Here is a 21,113-nt window from a genome sequence, read left to right on the forward strand (position 1 = left end):
CAAAAAACCAAAAAAAAAAAAAAAAAAAAAAAAACCAACCAACCAAACAAACAAACAAAAAAACAAAATGTCAAAGAAAAAAAAGTTAAAACTGGAATTTGGTGTGAGAACATCAGATTTTTGGCTTAAAGTAGAGCTGGAGAGAATGCTCGCTCAGTGGTTAGAGCACTGGCTGCTTTTCCAGAGGACCCAGGTTCAATTTCCAGCTCCTTTGTGGTAGCTCACAACTGCCTGTAACTCCATCTCCAGGGAGTCGGCTGCTCCTGTCTGAAAGCCAGACACGTGCTGGGCAGACATACAAGCGGCCAGAGCACTCACACACATAAAAACAAAATACTTTAAAAAGCCCCCAAGTGTTTAGACAATGGGGGAAATCTGAACAAGAACTACCTATTTAGGGGATAGTGTGGGTTTGGTCAGAAGAGGTCTGGGAGTTGGGAGCCTCCTGACCAGCATGCTGGGAATAGTGAGGGTTTTTTCTTTTTTTCATTTTTTTTTTCAGCCTACATCCCAATCGCAGCCCCTGTAGCCTCTCCTCACCTGTCCCCTTCCTGATCCCCTTCATTTCTGAGAAGGGAGAGGTCCCACCCAGGGAAACAACCCACCCTGGCACCCCAAGTCACTGCAGAACTAGGTCCATTCTCTCCCACGGAGGATCCAGAGGCAGACCAGAGTTAGGGTAAGCCCCCTGCCTCGGTTGTTGGGAGATCCACATGAAGACCAAGCTGCTTAAGAGATCCTGTTTGCTTCCCGCCAGTGACAGCCTCATTCCCTGGTGCCAACAGCTGGCTCTGAGGTAGCGCTGGTTCACTGTGGTATTTCCGGCCTCACCAAGCCTGGGGACAACAGTGCTGAGTGCCCCTTCACAGTACCCCCCGACACTGCATGCGGGTTGCATGTTCAACCTCTTCCCACCCAGGGAAGGGCCACTGAACCCAGCTCTGTGGCTGTGGTGCTCAGCCCCAGGAAACTGCACTAACAGGTTGCCACTGGAGTGACTCTGGGACTGGCCAGCCTGTCCACTTATTTGCGTAGATTTCCCCCTCTTCCCTGCTGCAGCCCCCACAAGGCCTTTAAAGGCTTCCCTTAATGCCAGCCTGTGATCAACATCTGTCGCCTGGTTCCTTGAGCCTCCCCACCTGCTCCTCAACCTGCCTCTGCCGGGTACAAAATGGGCACCTGGTCATTTCTCTTCAGGAGCCCCTCCCTTATTCGTCCAGCTCTGTCCTCAGCACTCCTGGGGGCTTTTCAGCTCCAGTGAGATGAAAGGGAGGAGGGAGAGGGCCCTGCAAGCCTCTGGCAGTTCTAACAGTGCTCTAAGATGTACTCCAGAGCAGGTACAGGAGACTTGTTTGCTGAAAGCAGCCAGGTCATCACAAGATGACCACTGGAGCCAGGAGCTAGCAAAAGCACACACGGTCCAAGGCCCAGTGCTGTTGCTTATCTTTATTGACAAAAACTCACAACACTTCAGACTTTGTTCAGACACATGAGCAGCCAGTTACGAAGGGCATGGGAGAGTGACTGGCATGGTCCCAGAGACATGGAACGAAGGCCTTACTGGAAGGTGTGGGTGTCCCTTTGGCCTACTTCCTTAGCATCTCTTATCACTCCCTTCCTACACCTTGCTGACAGCCAAGAAGTAACTGAGAAATGGAGTCACTTGAGAGGTAGCTGGGCCCATCACCACCAAGGACACCAGAGGAAAAAGACCTGGGTGGGACAAAGAAAAATGCAGAAAGACACTCCCATTTGACAGTTCTAAGAACAGGGGGGCATGTAGGTCTCCGGACATCACCATGAGACAGAGACCTCCATCTGCAGTGATCAGCCAGACTCTAGCACGGAAGCGGAGCGGTTCAAGGAAAGCTGTGAGCCCCCTGTTGCCTGGAGCACAGGACTATTAAAACCACACTAGGCAAAGCTCGGGAAGCGACGACCCACCGTCCAGGACAAGAGGGCCGTGAATGCCTGGCTCTGCGTCTAGGCTTGAGGCTCAGCAGTGTCCTTTGTACAGAACTAGCTGGAGCTTTCTGGAATGTTCAGTGATGAGAACACTTAACAGGTGCAAGACTGATGCCCCATGTCTGCCCCATGTCTGTCCCATGCCTGTACTGCCTGCCCCCTAACCCTCCGCACCCCTTGCTGAACATGGAAGCAGTGTGTCGGTCCAGACCACTTGGTGTGGTCCCAGAAAAGCAGAGGGATAAGGGGGCTCCCCCAAGGTGAGGGAACAAGCGGCTCCAAATGAATCCACTGCTTCGTCCCCCAACTTGACATCACTTGTAGGTGGGGTCAAAGCTCCCTTTTCTAAGCTCTAGCTATTTGGACAGAGCAGCTTGCCCCCATCCCTTCAGTTTCCTTGAATATACCCACCCACCTTTTCTGTTTTTCTGAAAGTCGATAGAATCGACACCTCCTTTGGAAGGGGGGAGCCACTTCTGAAGGCAGACCATCTAATACGGTGTGGCTGATAAAATGTTACAGCCACTGGACTCCCGAGGTGACAACAGGGGGCCTGAACGGGTGCACTTCTATAGAGAAGTGATGACTCTTGGAGAACAGGGAGCCAGCTGGGCACGGTCAGCCACGTGAGGAGACAGCTGACATGCAATGCTGCCTTTCCAGAAGTCGCCGTGGTGGAGCCCGTGGGTAGCCGCTGTGCTACAGAATGGATGCATAGATTTCTTTTTTTTTTTTTTTTTCGAGACAGGGTTTCTCTGTGTAGCCCTGGCTGTCCTGGCACTCACTTTGTAGACCAGGCTGGCCTTGAACTCAGAAATCCGCCTGCCTCTGCCTCCCGAGTGCTGGGATTAAAGGTGTGCGCCACCACGCCCGGCGGATGCATAGATTTCATATCTCCCCCTTTTGAGACAGGGTCTCTATGTAGACCAGGCTGTCCTTGAACTTGCAGAGATCTGCCTACCTCTGCTTCGCAGGTACTCGGATGAAAGGCAATAGCCACCGCACCCATCAAATGCAGAAAACTCTCTGGTGTTGAAGGTGCCATGAATGCTTGGCCTGGGTCAATCCAGAGACAGCCTTACCTGTCTTGTGTCACGTGTCAGTTTAAAGTTGTCTAGGATAAACAGACGAGACCCTGGCCCCTCTGTCTTCCATAGGAGAGGAGAATGTAGTGAGTTCCAGACTGACGGCCTCAAGAGGCTTTGCAGTACCCTTCATAGAGGCATAGATCCCTGCCTGCCAGCAGCATCTCCTGCCCAGGAGATGGAGGAAGTGCACAGACTGCCACCACGTGAGTGAACACACACACACACACACACACACACACACACACACACACACACACACACAGAGCGAGGGACGATGATGCTGAAGAGCTAGATTGTCGAAAAAATGGAGAGACACAAGTATCACCTATCAGTCAGCGCATGTTCAAGAGACAATCACAAACACACCACCACTTTTAGCTATGACAATATGACACATTTGGCAGCGTCCACAGAACAGCCTTCCTCACCCCAAGCCGTTACAGAGGCCCACAAAGTCCTTCCTCTTTGGTCCAGTTCACGAAGCTGGGGGAGGAAGACGGGGTCAGCCAGGTAAGAAAAGGCTGCAGAAGCAGCTACACTGACTGCTCAGTTTCGAGGGTCATCCAGCACGGCTTAGGATGCCGCAGCCTCAAACCTCTGGGTGAGGATGGGCTACGAGGGACCCGGCTGAGAGAGACACCAGGTGATCCACTTGTGGGACCAGGAACAGCAACTTCCACGCTCCAACCACACTACAGGACACCTTATCCTCCTGCCCCTGAGGCTCTGTTCATAGGATTGTGGGTCCTTTGGCAACTTTATTCTGTACCCAGAACTTCGGTCCACCACACTAACACGGAATCCCCTGCCAACCTCAGAATGCCTAGGTCAGGGAAGAATGGTCCAAGCAGCTGCTCATGTCCATCATGGCGCACGCAGGCTGAGACCAGGCACAGCTCAGGACAAGCCTTCTTCCTCAGCTCCGGCTTTTAGAAAAGCATTTAGACTGTTCCAGGGAGCTAGACCTTACTCCTTTCCCCCCAATTCCCCACAAGCTCCAGCCAGGGACCCATCCCAGATGCTGTTGTGAAGGTCTGTTCTAACACTGGCTAGAAAACAAAAGCAGGTTTCTGAAAAGGGACCGTGCAGCCAGAGGCGCACTGTCTTCATCCAGGCGGTGGGGCTCCTCTGGCTTGGCCGGCCGGACACCACTTCTCGGGACCAGGCGCAGCTTTGCTTTGCAGTAGCTCGGTTACTGTACAGGTGCAGGATCTCCCGTCGCAGCTGCTGGGCCGATTGCTCTCTTGCCTTCAGGGTTCTGAAACTTCAGATTGTCCGCTTACATTCGAGAGCCTCTCTCCTGAAGAATCTAAGTGGATGGGGGAAGACAGAGTCACCTGAGTAACTGTTGGGAGCCAAGGCCCCTGGGGTCGGGGTGCAGCTCAGGGGTGGAGCTGTACACAACCTGGGCAAGGCTGGGTCTCCAGCACCAGATGGCTGCAGGGAGTTAAGTCACAGGAAAGCTGATGACAGTGAACAATTTACAAATGATTTAAAACCTCCTGTAGTTGCTTCCTCTGGGCCCTGTGGACAGCATACAGTCTGTCGTCAGCCCATCTAGCGAGGCAGGCTCGGAGCCTCTGCTCAATGGGTACCTGAGTGCAATGGTTCTCTTGCCAGGTACAGATGACCGGGAGGATCTGTGCTGTTAGAGCAAAGTTTTCCAAGTTAGAGAAAGCGGTTCACAGTCAGCACACAGGTTCTTCACAAGTGTGTAGTGTGTGTCTGCAGGGCACTGTGTGGGAAGAGAAGGGAGGAATGGATTGTCAAGGAGCAAGGCAAACACTACTTGAGTCTAGACACAAACAAGAGCCTTCAGCATCCTGACAGGATACAAACCTGCCCTGGTCCAGGCTCAGCCCCCATCAGTTTTACGAGTGTGGCATAAGTGTGCACGTGTGTGGGTGTGCATGCAGGGTGGTGGCCAGAGTGGAAACGGCGCCTCTGCTCTGTCACTCTGTCACTCTCCACCTCCTTTTGTTTTCCCTTGGGGACGAGGGCTCTCACTGAAGCTGGAGCTCACCAGTCTGGCTATGCCTGCCACCTCCCCAGACCCAACAAATCCTGATTTAAATCCAGCCTCTAACAGAGTGTGCTGAGAGGAAGCTCGTAGCTGCAGAAGGAGTGGAAGAAAGCCAGCAGCAGCCTGGCAAAGCTGGAGGGAGCTGGGGGAGGAGGAGGAGGCAGTGTCCTACCTTGGCCTTTTCGCTCGGCTCGATGACGATGCCATTGGTAGAGTTATTTAGTTCTCTGGAGACAACACAGAGGAACTCTGCCTGGTCTTCATTTCCATAGTTATAGGAGGAGCCGATGCTGATTAACTGACAAAACACAAAGATAGTGGATGACTCTGCAACCATACAGCCAGGACCTAAGAACACTCAAGGGCAAAACAAACAAACAAACAAACAAACAAACACCCCCACAAAACCAAACCAAACCAAACCAACTTCCTTGCCACAGGACCCTCCCCTCCCTCAACTGGGCTTTGTAGCTTTATCCTTCAGAGGATAAACATTCTCTGAGGTAACCAAGGCCCAGGGGATTAAACGGATCCCAATCTAGGGAGGAGAATCCAATCATGAAGAAGATGGGTCTGAGTTCTATCCTCTTCCCCTCAACCAAGCACCCGACACCATCCCAAAGGCATCAGGAGCGTCATTAATGTAGTCACTGCCTGTGTCCTCTGAGGTACACCACCAAGCAAATGAGCCCTCCTCAGCCCCACCTGCTCCCACTCGTACTTGCTCTAGACAAGAGAACTGAACACAGAGACATGGCAGTACCAAGAGAACCACTCTGTCTGTGGCCACCAAAAGACACAAGCCATGGTATTCTTTTTTTTTTTTTTATGGTTTTTCGAGACAGGGTTTCTCTGTGTAGCCCTGGCTGTCCTGGAACTCACTCTGTAAACCAGGCTGGCCTCGAACTCAGAAATCCACCTGCCTCTGCCTCCCGAATGCTGGGATTAAAGGCATGCGCCACCACGCCCGGCAAGCCATGGTATTCTTAACCTTCTTGGAGACACAATCCAGCACTTAACTCTAAAGTTGAAGTGCACACAGAGGAGCCCGGCAGAGAGCGAATGCAGCCTCGTAAGCACTCACAGCCTCAAGCCGGGGTACTCCTGTCGCAAGACTGGGGTGCCCCACACTCCCCTTCATCATCTACACCTTGGAGACAATAAGAATAGACTTCACTCTCCCTTAGGACATCGCCACTTCAGGACTAGAAGCACAGCTCATTAGCAGGGCACGTGCCTGCACTGCATGAGGCCACAGGTTCGAACCCCAGGACTGTGATAACATAAAAGTCACATTAAAAACCATCTATCACCTTCACAAAGAAAAGTCACGCATCTATTTTTACTTTAATTTTTTACATATAATTTATAAAAATAACTTCTGCTTCAGATTATGCTCCAGGAAAAACGGCCGTGACTATAAACGTTGTGCAGCATTTGGCCACCCACAGCTGACTGGGAAGAGGGACCCATGTGACAGTGGGACTGATCCTGAAGGGAGAGAGGGACCTCTCCCTCTAGCTATAAAGTGACAGCCTTGAGACAAGCTGTGGCTTTTGTTCCTTCAGTGACCTTCTGGTGCCAGGCCAGCTGGCTCTGCAGCGCCACATAAACGCAGTCACCTCCAGACAAAAGCTCACTCCCTTCTCGCACGCACGCTCTGGACCCAGGGCTGAGGCAACAGGAGATGCACTAGGCTGCCACCTAATGGAAGAAAGTGGTAAATCCAGATTCTCAGGGGCTTTCTGTTCAAATAACCCCCATTCTAAGCACAAGGCACAGGAAGGGAAAGAGAATGCTGGGAAATGACCCTGCACACTCGTGGGTCTGATCCCCAGCACACTACGATGCACACGTGCACACTCATGTGTCTGATCCCCCCCAGCACACTGCGGTGCACACACCCAGAATTATACGGCTCCCGTTGAAGCCAGCCTTCTTTAGGACTAACAGAATGGAGTCAGCAGAGCACTTCTGACAGGAAATCTCTGAGGCAAAGACAAGCAAAAGGAGGCACTTCTCAGTCTTTCATGACACACCGGCACTGCCAAGTTCCGATTCCGGATGTGAAGCCAGAAAAGCCACAGTCCTCTTCCCAGCCCTCCCCAGCCGCCTGCCCGTCACAGCACTGAGCGAGCAATGCACACCAAGGAGCTCTTTTCCTAACTTTGAAATGAAAATGGGATCACACAGCTCACCCACCTCCACCCTGGGGCTACTGCCTGGCTGGCTGTGACTCCCTGAGATGAGGTGCTGGGGTTGTTTCTCTTTGAGCAACATACCTGTTCAAATTTCCAGCCGTCAGACATAGTGGAGACCATCTGCGTGAGCTCTTCCTCTTGACACTGCAGGACCCTGTACACGTGCTTCACGGGGCCCTGCAACAACAGGCCGACTAGGTCAGCATCGTGGGGGCCCCTGCAGGACCCACCGCCCACAGTTGCCTGGGGGTGGGTTCTCAGACCACCCACTACCTCACTCTCCAAACAGCACGATGGGGTGCAGGAAAGCTCACCAGCTACAAGAACAGAAAGCAAGGCAACAGACACGAACCAAAGCATGCCATAAGCCTGGGCTCCAGACGGACAGCTCGTGTGACAATAGGAGAGTCACTTTTTATATGTTACTTAGAGGCTAAAATACACAATGTAATTTTGGTGCTCCAGACTGAATGTAAATGGTTATGGCAATTACCTTTTGGAAAAGCTATTTTTATTTATGTGTATGTATGTGTATGGCATGTGTTTGTGGGTGTCCGTAGAAGACCTATGAAGATGTAGGACTCCCTGGAGCTGAAGTTACAGGTGGCTGTAAGACATTCAACACAGGTCCTTAGCCAGTCCAGCAGGGACTCTTACCCACTGAGCCAGCTGTTCAGCCTCATACTGTTTTCTTTTTGAGACAGGGTCTCACTATGTAGTCGTAGCTGTCCTGGAACTCATTATGTAGAACACATTGGCCTTGAACTCAAGATTCATCTTCCTCTGCCTCCCAAGCACTGGGCTAACAGCATGCACTATCACACCTGGCACATCTGTCGAAAATGTCCTGGAATTCACTCTATATCCCAACCTGGGCTCAAACTCCTGATTCTACCCTGCTTTCATTTCCCATGTGTTGGGACTACAGCCTGCTGCCTGCCAATGGCAACTCCGTATTAATCCATTTTCATATCAAGAAGAAAGCACATTCTACAGATACTCATTAGTTCCCCTTTGCTGAGGCTGCCAGGAAGCTGCCAGGGTCTAACAGTGTATTCCTGTTACAGAGGTGTGAGACAACAAGAAAGAAACATTTATTTTCTGTCTGCATTCCTGCCTAGCTTCTCTACGGCCTAGGATTTCCTGAGTAACTGTGGCGGGTGTGGAACACTCAGAAAGCTAAAACAGGAGAGTGGAGAGTCCAGGAGAGCTGGGGCTGTACAAAGAGGCTACATGTCAAAACACTAAGAAACATAAAAAGTGTCTTTTGGGGCTGGGGATGTGGCTCAGCAGTGGAGTCACTGTCTAGTACTGTGTGACCCTGGCTTCCACCCTAGACACACTGAGAGGCACAACCATAAACCAGAGGACAATGACTACAACACAGCTCTAAGACAGGAGCGCCCTTCTTTGTAAATACAGACAATCCACTGACAACCCCTTTGGTTCTAGCCATTTATTTGCCTATACATTTTGGAAGCAATCAGGGCATCCCAAAATCTGTGATATTGGCCAGAGTGGGCAAAGTCCCTAGGATCTAAGCTGCCGTTGGCTCTCTTTTTCCTCTTCCAGAGTCAATCCTCCTGTGCTCCAAAAAGAATCAAGACTAACTACCAAATAAATAAACAAACATACATGAACAGAAAAGTACTTAGAAACCTGTCAGACACCGAGAGAGAGAGAAGAGACCACGGCAAACACGGTCTTAGAGACCCCACACCTTGGGCTCTGCTCGAACACCTGCCATGTACATCTGGCAGTGCACAAGTTCAAAGAGGTAAGATCTAGAAATCTACACAGCCAACCAACTGAATCTGAGAAGCACATAGACAGGAAAGAGGGCACCTTTCAATATTAATATCATCCCATTTCTCAGAGTTCTCTTCATGAAAAGGACAGATGGAAGATCAACATAAAAGGTCCTGACATTCCTAGAACAAGAACGCTTCCAACTGGGTATCGGTGCTGAAGCCTCCGAGCCTGGAGGGCTAATTCAGTTAACTGCTGCCATCAAATAGAAACCCTAGGATGCTCTCAAGGGATCAACTAATGGCCAGGAATGCAGAGCACTCAGGCTCCAGGATTCGGGTGGCTTCAGATTACACAATTGAGGGTACCATAAAACTTCTACTAAGCACTCTTTTATTTTAGATTGTGGGAAACTGGGGATAAAGCTAGACTTCCAAGACCTCTATTACTAAATATCTACAAGGCAAGATGCCCTGGGGATGTAAGATGGCCAGGAGTAGAGCACAGGGTCCTGCTTCCCATCTACCAAGTAGAAGTCTACTGTGGACATCAACAAGAAGCCTTCTAGCAGACAGAGTAAGCCTCCGTCTTTGCAAACGCCTCAGAGGAGTGGCTGAGCAGCTCTGATTGCCCTTTCTTTAATGGGAAGTCAGCACAGTGTCATCAGACAGACAGACGGACAGCTATGGCTGTTCTTACACAAAGAAGAGACAGTCTTTTCTCTCTTGCTAGACTCCCAAGTTCTTGGGAGCAAAGATCCTCTCCTGTTACAAAATCCCAAGGGCTCCCACCCCACAGAAGGAAGGGCTCAGCACTGATGAAGGGCTGGGAGAAGCTGGAGTTTGCCCCACTGTCTGCCCGCCTTACAGGAGGCACTTTCATTATCACATCTAAGTCGGTATAAAAACCCAAAGCTGTGAGAGAATGAGGCTGAACATGGCGTTCTCCACAGCACGGCTCAGACGCTTCTGAGTGGCTTGTAGCAGCTGGAGGGCGGGTGCAGGTGAGACTGTGGGCTTCCTCTGAGGGACTCAGAGGCTCCCCCAGTAAGAACGAGCTCTCTGGGCTGCAACCCAGCACTAGGGAAGCTGAGGCAGGGGAGTGCAAGACCTGGCTGGGCCTTTCCCACAGCCATTGTTGAACACTACCACTATCCTGAAGGGCTGGGGCTGCTCTGTCTGCTCTGCTACTCAGTTCCCATTCTGAACCAGCCTGGCCCTCCAGCCCGGAGGGCAGGGCATCCTTTTCACATCACAGACAGACAGCTGCCTGGACAGGTTTTGTCCTTAGCAGTTCCACACATCTTACTTGTGAAGTTCTGTTCTCATTGTCTCGTATCCTTTCCTTAACCAGCCGCACGAGAGATGCGATATTGTAAAACTCTGCTTCCTCCAGCACACCTAGAAGAAGGACCAGGCTGTGGTCAGAGAGGTGTGAGCCCAGGGGGAACAGCAAGGCAAGGCTTGCCTTCCAAGTACTGCATTTTCCAACACAAATCTCATCTCCCCTTCAGCCTAGGAAACGTAAGAAATCTGACTCTGCTCTCCAGGGCTTGCCCAAGAGTTCACACTGAGGGGAATCAAACACAGGGTGCACCCTCCTGTCTCACCCATCCTGCTCACTATGTCCCTGTCACCTGTTCCTGGAACCTGCCACACGGGACTGTTCCCAACCCTGCAGCCTTTTCTTGTTTTCTCTAAAACGGGCAAATTGATAGGGACATGTATATTAACTTACACGTTTAATAGGATAATTATTTCAGTCAGGCTGGGCAGTGGCAGAAATCTTGCCTAGCAAGGTTTGATCCTTAACTAATAACAAACGTGTATGTGTGTGTGTGTGTGGGGGGGGGGGCAATCAGTGACTCCTCTCATGGTAAACAAAATCAAAGATTTTTAGATAGAGTAATTATCGGATGTCTGCCCCCGCGCTAGGAAAAAAAAATGCTCTAATGAACATTAAGGAGGATCATGCCAAGGTTCTGGTTTTAGAGTAACACAGAGAATTATTATCATTATTATTTTTTGAGACAGGATTTCTCTGTGTAGCCCTGGCTGTCCTCGAACTCACTCTGTAGACCAGGCTGGCCTCGAACTCAGAAACCTGCCTGCCTCTGCCTCCCAAGTGCTGGGATTAAAAGCATGCACCACCACGCCTGGCTGAGAATTATTAAGGAACGAAATTCAAAATCTATCCTCAAACAACTCAGAAGTAAAACCTCTTAGGAGAATGAGGGAGGAGAGGTAGGGGATAGAAGTGCCCAGGAGACAAAGTTCAGTGATTTAAAAAAACAAAAAAAAAACAAAACCAAATAAATGATCAAAACTGGTTAATCTTGGTAAAGGAAACTTTGTATTAGTCATGCTTTCTTTTTCTAAGCCCAAAATTATTTCAAAATAAACTGTTTTCAAAATTATTTTTGTCAAATATTTATTTTTGTCAGGTGTGGTGGCTTTAATGCCTTTAATCTCAGCAGCAGCAGACTCTGTGAGTTCAAGGTCAGCCAGCACTACAGACTGAGGCTCTGTCTCAGAAAAACAAAGGAAACCACGTTTATCCATTTGCGGTGTGGGTGAAAAGGAGGTCAGAGGACAATTTGCTGCGATCGATCCTTTCCTCCTACCATGGGTGTGACAGGGACTGAACTCGGGTTGTCAGGCTCAGCAACAAGAGCTATTACCTGGCGAGTCACCTCGCTGGCTCAACAACGTTTACTGGTGGTTTTTTTTTTTTTTTTTTTATTAAAGACGTAAAAAGATTGTTAAGAGGCTACCAGATAACACAATGTGTGTGGAATTTATTGCGTCTTTTCCTACTTCTTATGTATGCATCTGAAATGATTTTTTTTTCCACACAGGGTTTCTCTGTGTAGCCCTGGCTGTCCTGGAACTCTCTCTGTAGACCAGGCTGGCCACTTGCTTCTGCCTCCTGAGTGCTGGGATTACAGATGTGCGCCACCACTGCACTGTGTGATTTGTTTTAAAAGGGCATTTATAGACAGACTCCCTTCAGGGAGAAAGAGTGAGCAGGGAAGGGACCGTGAGACAGAGACTGGGCAAGAACGAACAGTTCCTCTTTCCCGACGCAATGGAGCTGCTCCTGAGCCGCGTCTCTAATGAGGGTTGCCAGTACAAGCTTCGCTAGCCAAAGGTACGGGTTCTAGATCAGGGGCCCGGATTTAGGAAAGGACTCCAAATTTCCACTGGATGCCTCCAGAGACCAGGCAGTCCTTTTACATCGAAGCCTAGACCCACTTACGATCCAAATGCCCTACAAAGTGCAATGACAAGGAGCCTGCGACACGCCTGCCTCAGAGTGAGTTGGAGAGTGAATCAGGTCAGCTGCACGACTTCACAGAGAAGCATGAGACCAGAGTCTTAGGAAACGAGGTCAGGCATTTATTAACATTATTTTCACAAGTCCAAAGGAAAATGGAAAAATGAAACACCTGGCTGACGAAGACGTGGCGCTTCAGGCACTCACCCCCAGCAAATACGACACATGTGATGGGGACACAGGTTTACAAGCCTAAAGCAGATTCTGCGAGCGGAGCAAGTCGGCTCAGCAGTACAGCTGACCCAGCTCTGCACAGCCTCCTTCCAGGCGCTTGCACAAGCCCGGGAGCTGGAGGCTATCTGCTTACTTTCACTAACCCTCCCACCTGCGCAAGCTCAGGGGCGATCCCAAACCAAACCGGAAGTCCTCGAAGCAGCTCTAATCAACCACAAGTCTGAAACCAGCCAGGTGGCCTTACCTTCTTCTGCCAACTCCTTGGTAATGATGAGTTTCCCATGGCGGAGGTAGTTTAGGATTGGACCAAAGTAGGTAGGGTCTCTGTCAATCAGATACGCTCCAGTCTCGTCCTGTCAACCGAGCACAGCCAAGCACTGTGAACCTTCAGCAACATTTTCTAAATAGCATTTCCCTAATTCGCCGGGGCATTCAGGCAACAGTCACTCTGTCAGCTAAAAACCATTTATTTATTTATTTATTTATTTATTTATTTATTTATTTACTGAGCCGGTTTTGCTACAGTTTGCTTATTTTAAACTATTGACCAGAGGCTGGCTTTAAGATCATTTCAGGTCAGATGTCTTAGATGCACAGTCACTCCCACTGCCCAGGCCTTTATTTACTGGGTAGACCCAGAGTCTGTTAACATTCTTCTGTAGGGTACCAGCTACAGGGAGGGGATGAAGGAGATCTCATAGCTGTGTTAAGCGTTCTGACTCCTTCACTGCCCCTGGACTACAGTCCTAATTCTGAGAAAACCTCCATTCTATTGGCAGCTCTCCTGAGCCCAAGGCCAACATCAGTGGGAGTCCGCACTGGCAGCTGCAATCTCACACACCCTAGCTCTGTGCCCAGAGGAAGCTTGGTACTGCCAGGACTTGGCTCAGAGCAACTTTAATCCTACTCATCTTTACAGTAAAAGAAACAAGAAACTGGCTTGTGTTGGCCATAAGGAAGATTTAGGGTATATAAAAATAATTCCCTATAAACAGGAGTTCTGGAATCTCTTAGGGTCCCCATCAATTTGGTATCAGAGAACAGATGAAACTGATTAAGGGTTTATGCAAGTCTACTAACCATTGGAGTGCTTTATGGTATGGATGCGTTTGAGAGTCAAAGGTGAACCTGCAAAAGTTACGGTTCAAACTGGAAATGAATGACGTCTTGCCACTGCTCAACCCTGTGTTTGACGCTACACACTCTCTGGGTCCTAACGGATCAGCCCATCTTTCCAAGGAGTGCATTTACTTCCAAAAATGTACCGAAACGGTGACTGTTACAGCATACAAGGTCTGGGACCAGGATTTTATCACCACCACAGGATGTATCACCACAAGCACTCCCTGCAGCCTTCAGTAGTGGACGCTATCGTTAAACCCCGAGTTTAATACCACTTTACACAGGGATGGAACAGGACCTGAGTCCTCCGAAAGTGACCAAGATGTGGTCATTCACCCTGACCCAGTTCTGAATGCACCTGGCACCAGCAGCAGGGGGCCGTCCCGGAGCCAAAGAAAAACTCATGCAGATCTGAGAAGGGGTGGTCCCCAGGAGGGGCAGGGAATGTGACAGGAGCACGAAGGGGGCTCCCGTGGGTGCAGGTAGACAACTCCAGGCAGGAGCAGCTGAGAAAAGAGCGGGGTGCGAAGGGAAGCCGGAGTGTGCCTGAAGATGGGGCAGAACTGGGAAGGGAGGTCATTCTGAGGTGGCCAGTGCTAACTCGGAGAGAGAGAGTGGACTCAAGTCCGGGTTTGCAGGTCTCGCTGGAGGGAAACGCGTCCCAGAGATCGGAGCACCAGCCTGGAATGGGTCCCAACACCCGGGGGCGCGCCCGAGGGCGGGGCGCACCTTGTCGGAGTCCAGCTCCGGGTCCTCCTGGCAGCACAGGCGGCAGAGGAAGGACTTGGGCTCCCGGCCTAGGGTCTGTCTGGTGGTCACGAAGTAGGTACCGCCCACGTTGAGCCGGACCCAGCGGGCCGCCCCGCCGCCTCCCGTCCGCTCCGGAGGTCCGGGCCCGGGCTCCAGCGGCTGCGCGACGGCGGCGGGCTGGCGGCCGTGTCCGCGGGGTGTCGGGCCGGCAGGGCGAGGGCTGGGGGGTCCGCGGCCCGAGCCGCCGCCGTCGCCCATCGCACTGCCGCCACCCCCTCCCAGCCCCGCCACTGCCGGGTCCAGCTGCAGCTCCGCCATCTTGGGCCGCCGCTGCCCGCGCGCCGCCGGGCCGGCCGACTCCTCGGCGGGGAGAGCCGGGCCGACCCATCGGCGGGCGTGGGGCAGGGGGAAAAGGGACCCCGACGGCGCAGGCGCTGCGCCCGCCTTCCAAGGACGGAACTCCATGCTCATTGGCTGAAGTGTGACATGAGACCCGCCTATTGCTCGTTCGGATTGGCCGAGGAGAGAACTTCCGGCGACTCTCTTCCGTTCCTTGCTTGCTGGAGAGAGAGAGCACTCCGCCGGGGGTCGGTGAAGGTGAGTGGGGTCTGAGGTGTTGGGTCGGATCTCCACGGACTCTTTTGTATTGTATTCCAGACCTCGCTTCCACACTTGTTCCAGCTCCACGGAGGACGTCGGGTCTTCGAGCTGCCCCGCTGGCAGAGCGCCCGAGGTCACTGCTTTGCCCTGCTCGCTTCCCCGCGGGGCGAGCCTGGGGCCTGGCAGTGACTTAGCCAATCACCGTGAATTTAGATGTTTTCACAGACTTTTGTCTCACACGGTGTGGCGATCTCAGGAGTGGAGTTTAGGGGTCGGGAAAGCGGCACAGAGTTAGGGTGGTAAGTTTCAGAGAGGACAAGACACCTAGCAGACTTCAACTCTACGTTCTTTCCTTCGAATGGAGGATTCCTCGTGAGGTTTACCGATTGATCTAATTTAACTATTGGTCATTCTCTATGCTTATGACCTGTTTCTATAAGAGCAGGCTGGCCAATTTGTCTGAGAAACAACCAGCGCTAGAGATGAATCAGATAACAAAAAGTCTATAACTCCTGCTTTCTCCAGTGCACTTCGTTCTCTGGCATCCTTAGTTCACTTGACAACTGTCTTAGTCTCTGTCCTCTTAGAGACGTAAGCTTTACTGAGGAAGGAAGGAAGGAAGGAGGAAGGAAGGAAGGAAGGAAGGAAGGAGGGAGAGAGACCAGCATTTGACAACTTAGATCGATAGGAAGGTATCCCCCACTCAGAGCTTGTGTAGATGGTTTCCACTTTTCGGTTGGCTCTCTTCATAGTTATTTTCTGTATCTCGTCTTGTTTTGGTCTCAAGACCACTTCAGTCACTTTCTTTTCACAGTATCATTTGTGTAAAAATGCCTCTGAAAGTGCACGGTATGTGTGCTGTGGACAGGATGACCTGGGCAGGACGGTTCGAGTGATCGGCCGGGGTTGTGGTGGAGAGTCAGTGGCCAAAACACAGTAGCTTAGTCAGCCTTTGGGCAGCTTATGACTTCCTTTAGCAGTGTCTGCAAAGAATAGAAATGAGTTGGGATAGAGGAAGGGCAGCCTGGTAGGAGAGAACATGTTTATATTCTGGGTTGTAGAGCTTTATTTTGACGTATTGAGACAAGCTCTCATATCTCTCATGTGGCCTTGAACTTTGATTCTCTGCCTCTACCTCAGTGTTTCTGGTGCTGGAGAGGGAACCCAGGGCTCTGTCCATGCCAGGCAAGCATTCTAGTAACTAGCTACATCCCTAGCCCTCTTTCCTGGTTTAAATCCGAATTCTTTCATCTGTTGCATATATATACCCATCAAATGCTCGAGCCGATCCGTCTCTTAACGACTTGTATTTCTCTGGAATGGTCTCCTTCAGGGGTTCTCTCCAAAGGCACTGTTTAAGCTGACCTGTTTTGTTTTCTAGTATCCCAAGATGGCTGGGCGTAAACTTGCTCTAAAAACCATTGATTGGATGTCTTTTGTGGAGATCATGCCCCAAAACCAGAAGGCAATTGGAAATGCCCTGAAGTCCTGGAATGAGACCTTCCACACCAGGTCAGTATGCTGTAAGAGGAAGCCCCCCATCCCATTGCTGAACCTGGAAGCAATGTTTTGACATTTATCACATCTACTTAGTATTTAGTAAGCATATGAGTTCGCATCTGCTGCTGTGTGTGCCATATCAAAAGGAAAACTTGTGGGGTTGGCTCTCTGCCTTCAACTATGTGATGAGTCTTGGGTATTAAATACAGGTCCTCAGGTTTGGCAACAAGCGCCTTTACCCACTTGGCCATCTTGCCAGCCCTAGCTAGGCATTTCTAATAGTCCGACAAGAGGTAGGCATTTCTTTTTTTTTTTTGTTTTTTTTTTTTTTTTGTTTTTTGAGACAGGGTTTCTCTGATAGCCCTGGCTGTCCTGGAACTCACTTTGTAGACCAGGCTGGCCTCGAACTCAGAAATCCACCTGCCTCTGCCTCCCGAGTGCTGGGATCAAAGGCGTGCGCCACCACGCCCGGCTGAGGTAAGCATTTCTAATAGCCCGACAAGAGGAAAGAAACAATGTGTTTTGCAAATTAAAGCATTTCTGGCATTTTTGTGGTGGCCCTTCAGATACAAGTGCTCTTGACACTCCAGTGTGTCAGGGATGGGAGGTTGCTGTGTCTTTTGCTCATTCCAGTCCAGGAATAACAATGCTGACTTCCTCTTCCATACGAGTAGGTTGGCTAGTCTGTCGGAGAAACCACCTGCGATTGACTGGGCTTACTACAGGGCCAATGTGGCCAAGCCTGGCTTGGTGGATGATTTTGAAAAGAAGGTGAGCCTTCAGATAATCAAGTAAAGGTCTGTCTTGTAAGGGGCTGGCAGGTCGGGGGAGTGGGTTTGGCCAAAGGCCCTGGCTGGGGTGGATTTAGTGAGCACCTGTAGAGAGTCAGGGTTCAGTCACTCGGCAGTGCAGGTAGCCTTGCTCCCAGGAGCTGAAGGACTTGGAGGGCCTTTAGTCTCTTACCTGCCTCCTCCTTGTAAACTAACAGTTCTCCCCCCGACCCCCTTCTCCAACCTCTTCTCTTAAAAAGATGAGTTTCCTGTCTCTGGGTGTTTTTCCTGCGATATTCCAGAGGAAGCTTGGTGGTACCGTATGCTCCAGAGTTAGAGTCACAGGCTGCAGTGAGCTGCCATGTGGGTGCTGGGAATTGAACCCAGGTCCTCTGGAAGAGCAGCCAGTACACAAAACTGCTGAGCCGTCTCTCCAGCCCCATCAGTGACCTGTATTCTTTTGGTACCTGCACATAATACAATGTCTCTGGATCCAGAGTCCATTTGCTTACTATTTGAAGATGTTTCTAGAAGACCTGCTCTGTGTGGCTTAGCATATACAGTGCCAGGGCTGTAATACTAAATACCTCATTTGCAAATATGATTCCCACCAGTCAGCCCTCAAGGGTTCTGTGTGAAAAAGAATGTCTTAGACTGTAAGATGCTGAGTGGCTGTTATCGGGTGTGGGAGCCCTTTTGAGATGGGGAGACAAAGTGATGCTTGTTATGAGAAGGAAATGTGGGCGGGTCCTGTGTGATTAGTGATGGGTGGAGGGGGTCTTCCGAGTCTCCCCACCACACACAGAGATCATAGGAAGTGAGAGTGTCCCATGTAGTCTGTAAGAAGTAGAGGCTTTCAGCCTACAGACTTTTGGGCTACAAGAGTGACGTGTCTGTCCTTGTTTATAGTATAATGCCCTGAAGATTCCTGTGCCTGAGGATAAATACACAGCCCTGGTGGACCAGGAGGAGAAGGAGGATGTAAGTACCGGGTGGGCATTTCTGTGGTTGTCTTGTTTAATTTTTTGTTTTTGTTTTTTTCCCCCCTCCAAAATTTTCTTGGTTTTTGTTTGTTTTATTGTAAGGTGTCACTGTGTCACCTTGGTTAACCTCACACTCATGGCGATCCCCCTGCTTCAGCCTCCCAAGGGTGGGGATTATAAGCAAGTGCCACCATGGTCAGACCCTGCAGCTTCCTTAATTCTGAGTAGCTAGGGTAGAGAGCGAGTTAAATTGAAGACTAAAGTGTGAGAGTCAAGAGGACTGAAATGCTAGTAAATGCAGCCACATGAATCTAAAAATAATACTGAATGAAAGAAGCCAGCAAGCCCAGGCCTGGTGGCATGCACTTTAATGCCCTATGTCTGAGTTAGAGGGCAGCCAGAGCTCTGTAAATCTGAGTGGCTCAGTGCTTACACCCAACAGGTCTGTTAAGAACAGGACATCAGTTTTAGAACATAACCACTCAGCTCTCGAATACCTATTTGTCTGAAAATACCTCATGCTAAATTGGAACCTGGGGGTGGGGTTGGGGGTGGGGTGGGGGGCAGCTCATGACTTTCCTCGACTGTTGAGTGGTCAGTCCTAAGCTGCTTTCCTGCCTGACTGCTGTGAGGGTGTTGAAAGGTGTCGCTTGTCCTCAACAAAAGCATTCGGGACTGGGCCAAGCTTGCTCTTCTGTAGATGGCAGCAGGAAAGGAGCAGACTGAGCCCCCACGCTCGGGGGTCAGGACACAGTTTGGCTTCAGGACAGTTTCTTCTTTCTCTTAAAGGTGAAGAACTGTGCTGAGTTTGTGTCTGGATCCCAGCTCAGGATCCAGGAGTATGAGAAGCAGGTGAGGATGAGCCATGGCCTCGTTCTGGGACCCGTTGTCTCTGTCACTGCATGGCAGTGATCTTCCTTGGATTCTTGTTCTGGTCTCAGCGGCCTTGCCCATTTCCTATAGCTAACAGGTTTCTGCTCTTTGTAGCTGGAGAAAATGAGGAACATAATTCCCTTTGACCAGATGACCATTGATGACTTGAATGAGGTCTTCCCAGAAACCAAGCTGGACAAGAAGAAGTACCCGTACTGGCCCCACCAGCCCATTGAGAACCTATGAAGCAGCCTGGGACGGAGCCCCGGCCGACATGAAATAAAACATTTAAATAGTGCTGGCTATTGTCTCTGAGTAGATAAATACTGTGAGGGGGCCCCACCAGAAGCATTATGTGGACATCAATGCTGACTAAGACTGCTGGAGCTGGAGCAGCAGGGCATAGTATGGGGAGGCCAGTTCTTGCAGATTGTCCTGTGCTCTTTCATGTGTGTCCTGGCCCCTACTTCACACACACAAACAGAACCAGTTAAGGTGATGGGGAGAGACAGCCCTTACACATCACCTGTGACCAGTACACAATTGCTGAGTCTTCTCCTGTTCTCACAAGCATCAGGGTTGTAGTGAGAATGACGTAGCCTGGGAAGCTTCTAAATATCTAAGCACCCCTATCTCACTGCTGTAGTTTAAAGTCCTGTATGGAGAGCATGAGGGAGAGAGAGTTTGCAGACTCAGGCCAGAATTAGCTGCAGGGGTTGGCTGAGTCTGGTGTCCCAGTCTGTAGGGTAGGGGCTGGCGAAGAAACCATAGCTCCTCAGTGGGGTGCCAGGGCCATGACTTAGGGGTAACTCCATGTGGTATGCTGCTGTTGTGAACATTATAGGCAGAACTACATGTGAGCTCCAGGGGTCAGACCTCTTTGCTACCTCCTGTCTGTGGCGGAAGAGCCACTTTAGAAGAGACATTGTATTATCAGTCTTAAATGTTCTTGCCTCAGAAAACTCTAGAAACTACTGCTATTGTACTTCTAAGAAAACAAGCTGGGGGAGGCAGAGGCAGGTGGATTTCTGAGTTCAAGGCCAGCCTGGTCTACAAAGTGAGTTCCAAGACAGCCAGGGCTATACAGAGAAACCCTGTTTTGAAAAACCAAAACTAAAAAAAAAAGAACAAAACAGCCAAGTGTTAGGGTAAACTCTAACCCCAGCACTAGGGAGGCAGAGGCAGGTGAATTTCTGTAAAATTGAGGCCAGCCCTTTCTGCAAGCAAATCTTTTGCTAAAGGAACATATACCGAAGCAGGAAATAGAGGAGACATGTATGTATTTTTATGAAGGAAACTGCTAAGTTAAAATAGACTAGGGCTGGAGAGATGGCTCGGCAGTTAAGAGCACTGAAGAGGTTCTGAGTTCAATTCCCAGCAACCACATGGTGGCTCACAGCCATCTGTAATGGGATTGATGCCCGTGGTGTGTCTGAAGACAGCTACAATGTACACACATAAAATAAATCTTAAAAAAAAAAAAAAAAAGAGAGAGAGAATGAGAAAGACCTTTGCCAACCTCTGGAAGCCATCCTTTTGCCCCACCCCTGGTGACACCCTCCCACCTTGGCAATGCAGAGCTTGCTGTGGCCTACCCACCTAACCTTTTCACCACCCCTCCCCTCCATCACTGTAAGGGTTGTGAGGACTGTATGGAAGCACGGAGTGAGAGCTACTCTCCACTGCTCTGGGTCCCCAGCCTGGCTGGGAGGCATCCAAGGGTATAGACTCTTGCTGGAACAGCTCAGCAGCAGGAGAGATTGAAGCTGGGCATTTTCCCTGTTGGATTGTTTCATTCAAGAGTTAAATAGACACATAAATACATGATTTAAACCCACAAACCAGACAGACATGGTGACACATGCCTACAGTCCCAGCATTCAGGAGGTTAAGGTGACAATGGATATCACAAAAATGTACCTGAAAGAAACAACATATCTAAGGGTAATATCAACAGGTGTTTCCGATACAGTTTTTTC

General features: G+C 50.2%; 2 protein-coding genes across 5 annotated transcripts; one reads left to right on the forward strand and one right to left on the reverse strand.

Annotated features, from left to right (window-relative positions):
- Window positions 1-3,374: 3,374 nt before the first annotated feature.
- On the reverse strand, window positions 3,375-14,726 carry Kctd2 (potassium channel tetramerization domain containing 2). 3 transcript variants are annotated; one of them, XR_003838041.2, is made up of 7 exons: window positions 14,388-14,726; window positions 12,781-12,889; window positions 10,335-10,426; window positions 7,359-7,454; window positions 5,249-5,374; window positions 4,649-4,788; window positions 3,375-4,362 (listed from the first exon to the last, which is right to left on the reverse strand). XR_003838041.2 is itself a non-coding variant. In XM_029483842.2 (7 exons), the coding sequence occupies exons 1-7, from the start codon at window positions 14,724-14,726 to the stop codon at window positions 4,320-4,322; spliced, it is 855 nt and encodes a 284-aa protein (XP_029339702.1). In that variant the 3' UTR covers window positions 3,375-4,319. The 3 variants fall into 3 exon arrangements, 2 of the variants coding, with proteins under 2 accessions (XP_029339702.1, XP_021032385.1); XM_029483842.2 differs by having other exon boundaries at window positions 4,649-4,698; XM_021176726.3 differs by lacking the exon at window positions 4,649-4,788.
- Window positions 14,727-14,764: 38 nt separating this feature from the next.
- On the forward strand, window positions 14,765-19,432 carry Atp5pd (ATP synthase peripheral stalk subunit d). Of its 2 annotated transcripts, none has more exons than XM_021176728.3 (6): window positions 14,765-15,005; window positions 16,390-16,520; window positions 17,183-17,279; window positions 18,188-18,259; window positions 19,051-19,113; window positions 19,249-19,432. In XM_021176728.3, the coding sequence occupies exons 1-6, from the start codon at window positions 14,895-14,897 to the stop codon at window positions 19,378-19,380; spliced, it is 606 nt and encodes a 201-aa protein (XP_021032387.1). In that variant the 5' UTR covers window positions 14,765-14,894; the 3' UTR covers window positions 19,381-19,432. The 2 variants fall into 2 exon arrangements, with proteins under 2 accessions (XP_021032387.1, XP_021032386.1); XM_021176727.3 differs by lacking the exon at window positions 14,765-15,005 and adding an exon at window positions 15,028-15,307.
- Window positions 19,433-21,113: the final 1,681 nt, after the last annotated feature.

This window comes from Mus caroli, unplaced genomic scaffold (genome assembly GCF_978045245.1).
Source record: "Mus caroli unplaced genomic scaffold, Mus_caroli_1 scaffold_13, whole genome shotgun sequence".
Classification (NCBI taxonomy): Eukaryota; Metazoa; Chordata; class Mammalia; order Rodentia; family Muridae; genus Mus; species Mus caroli.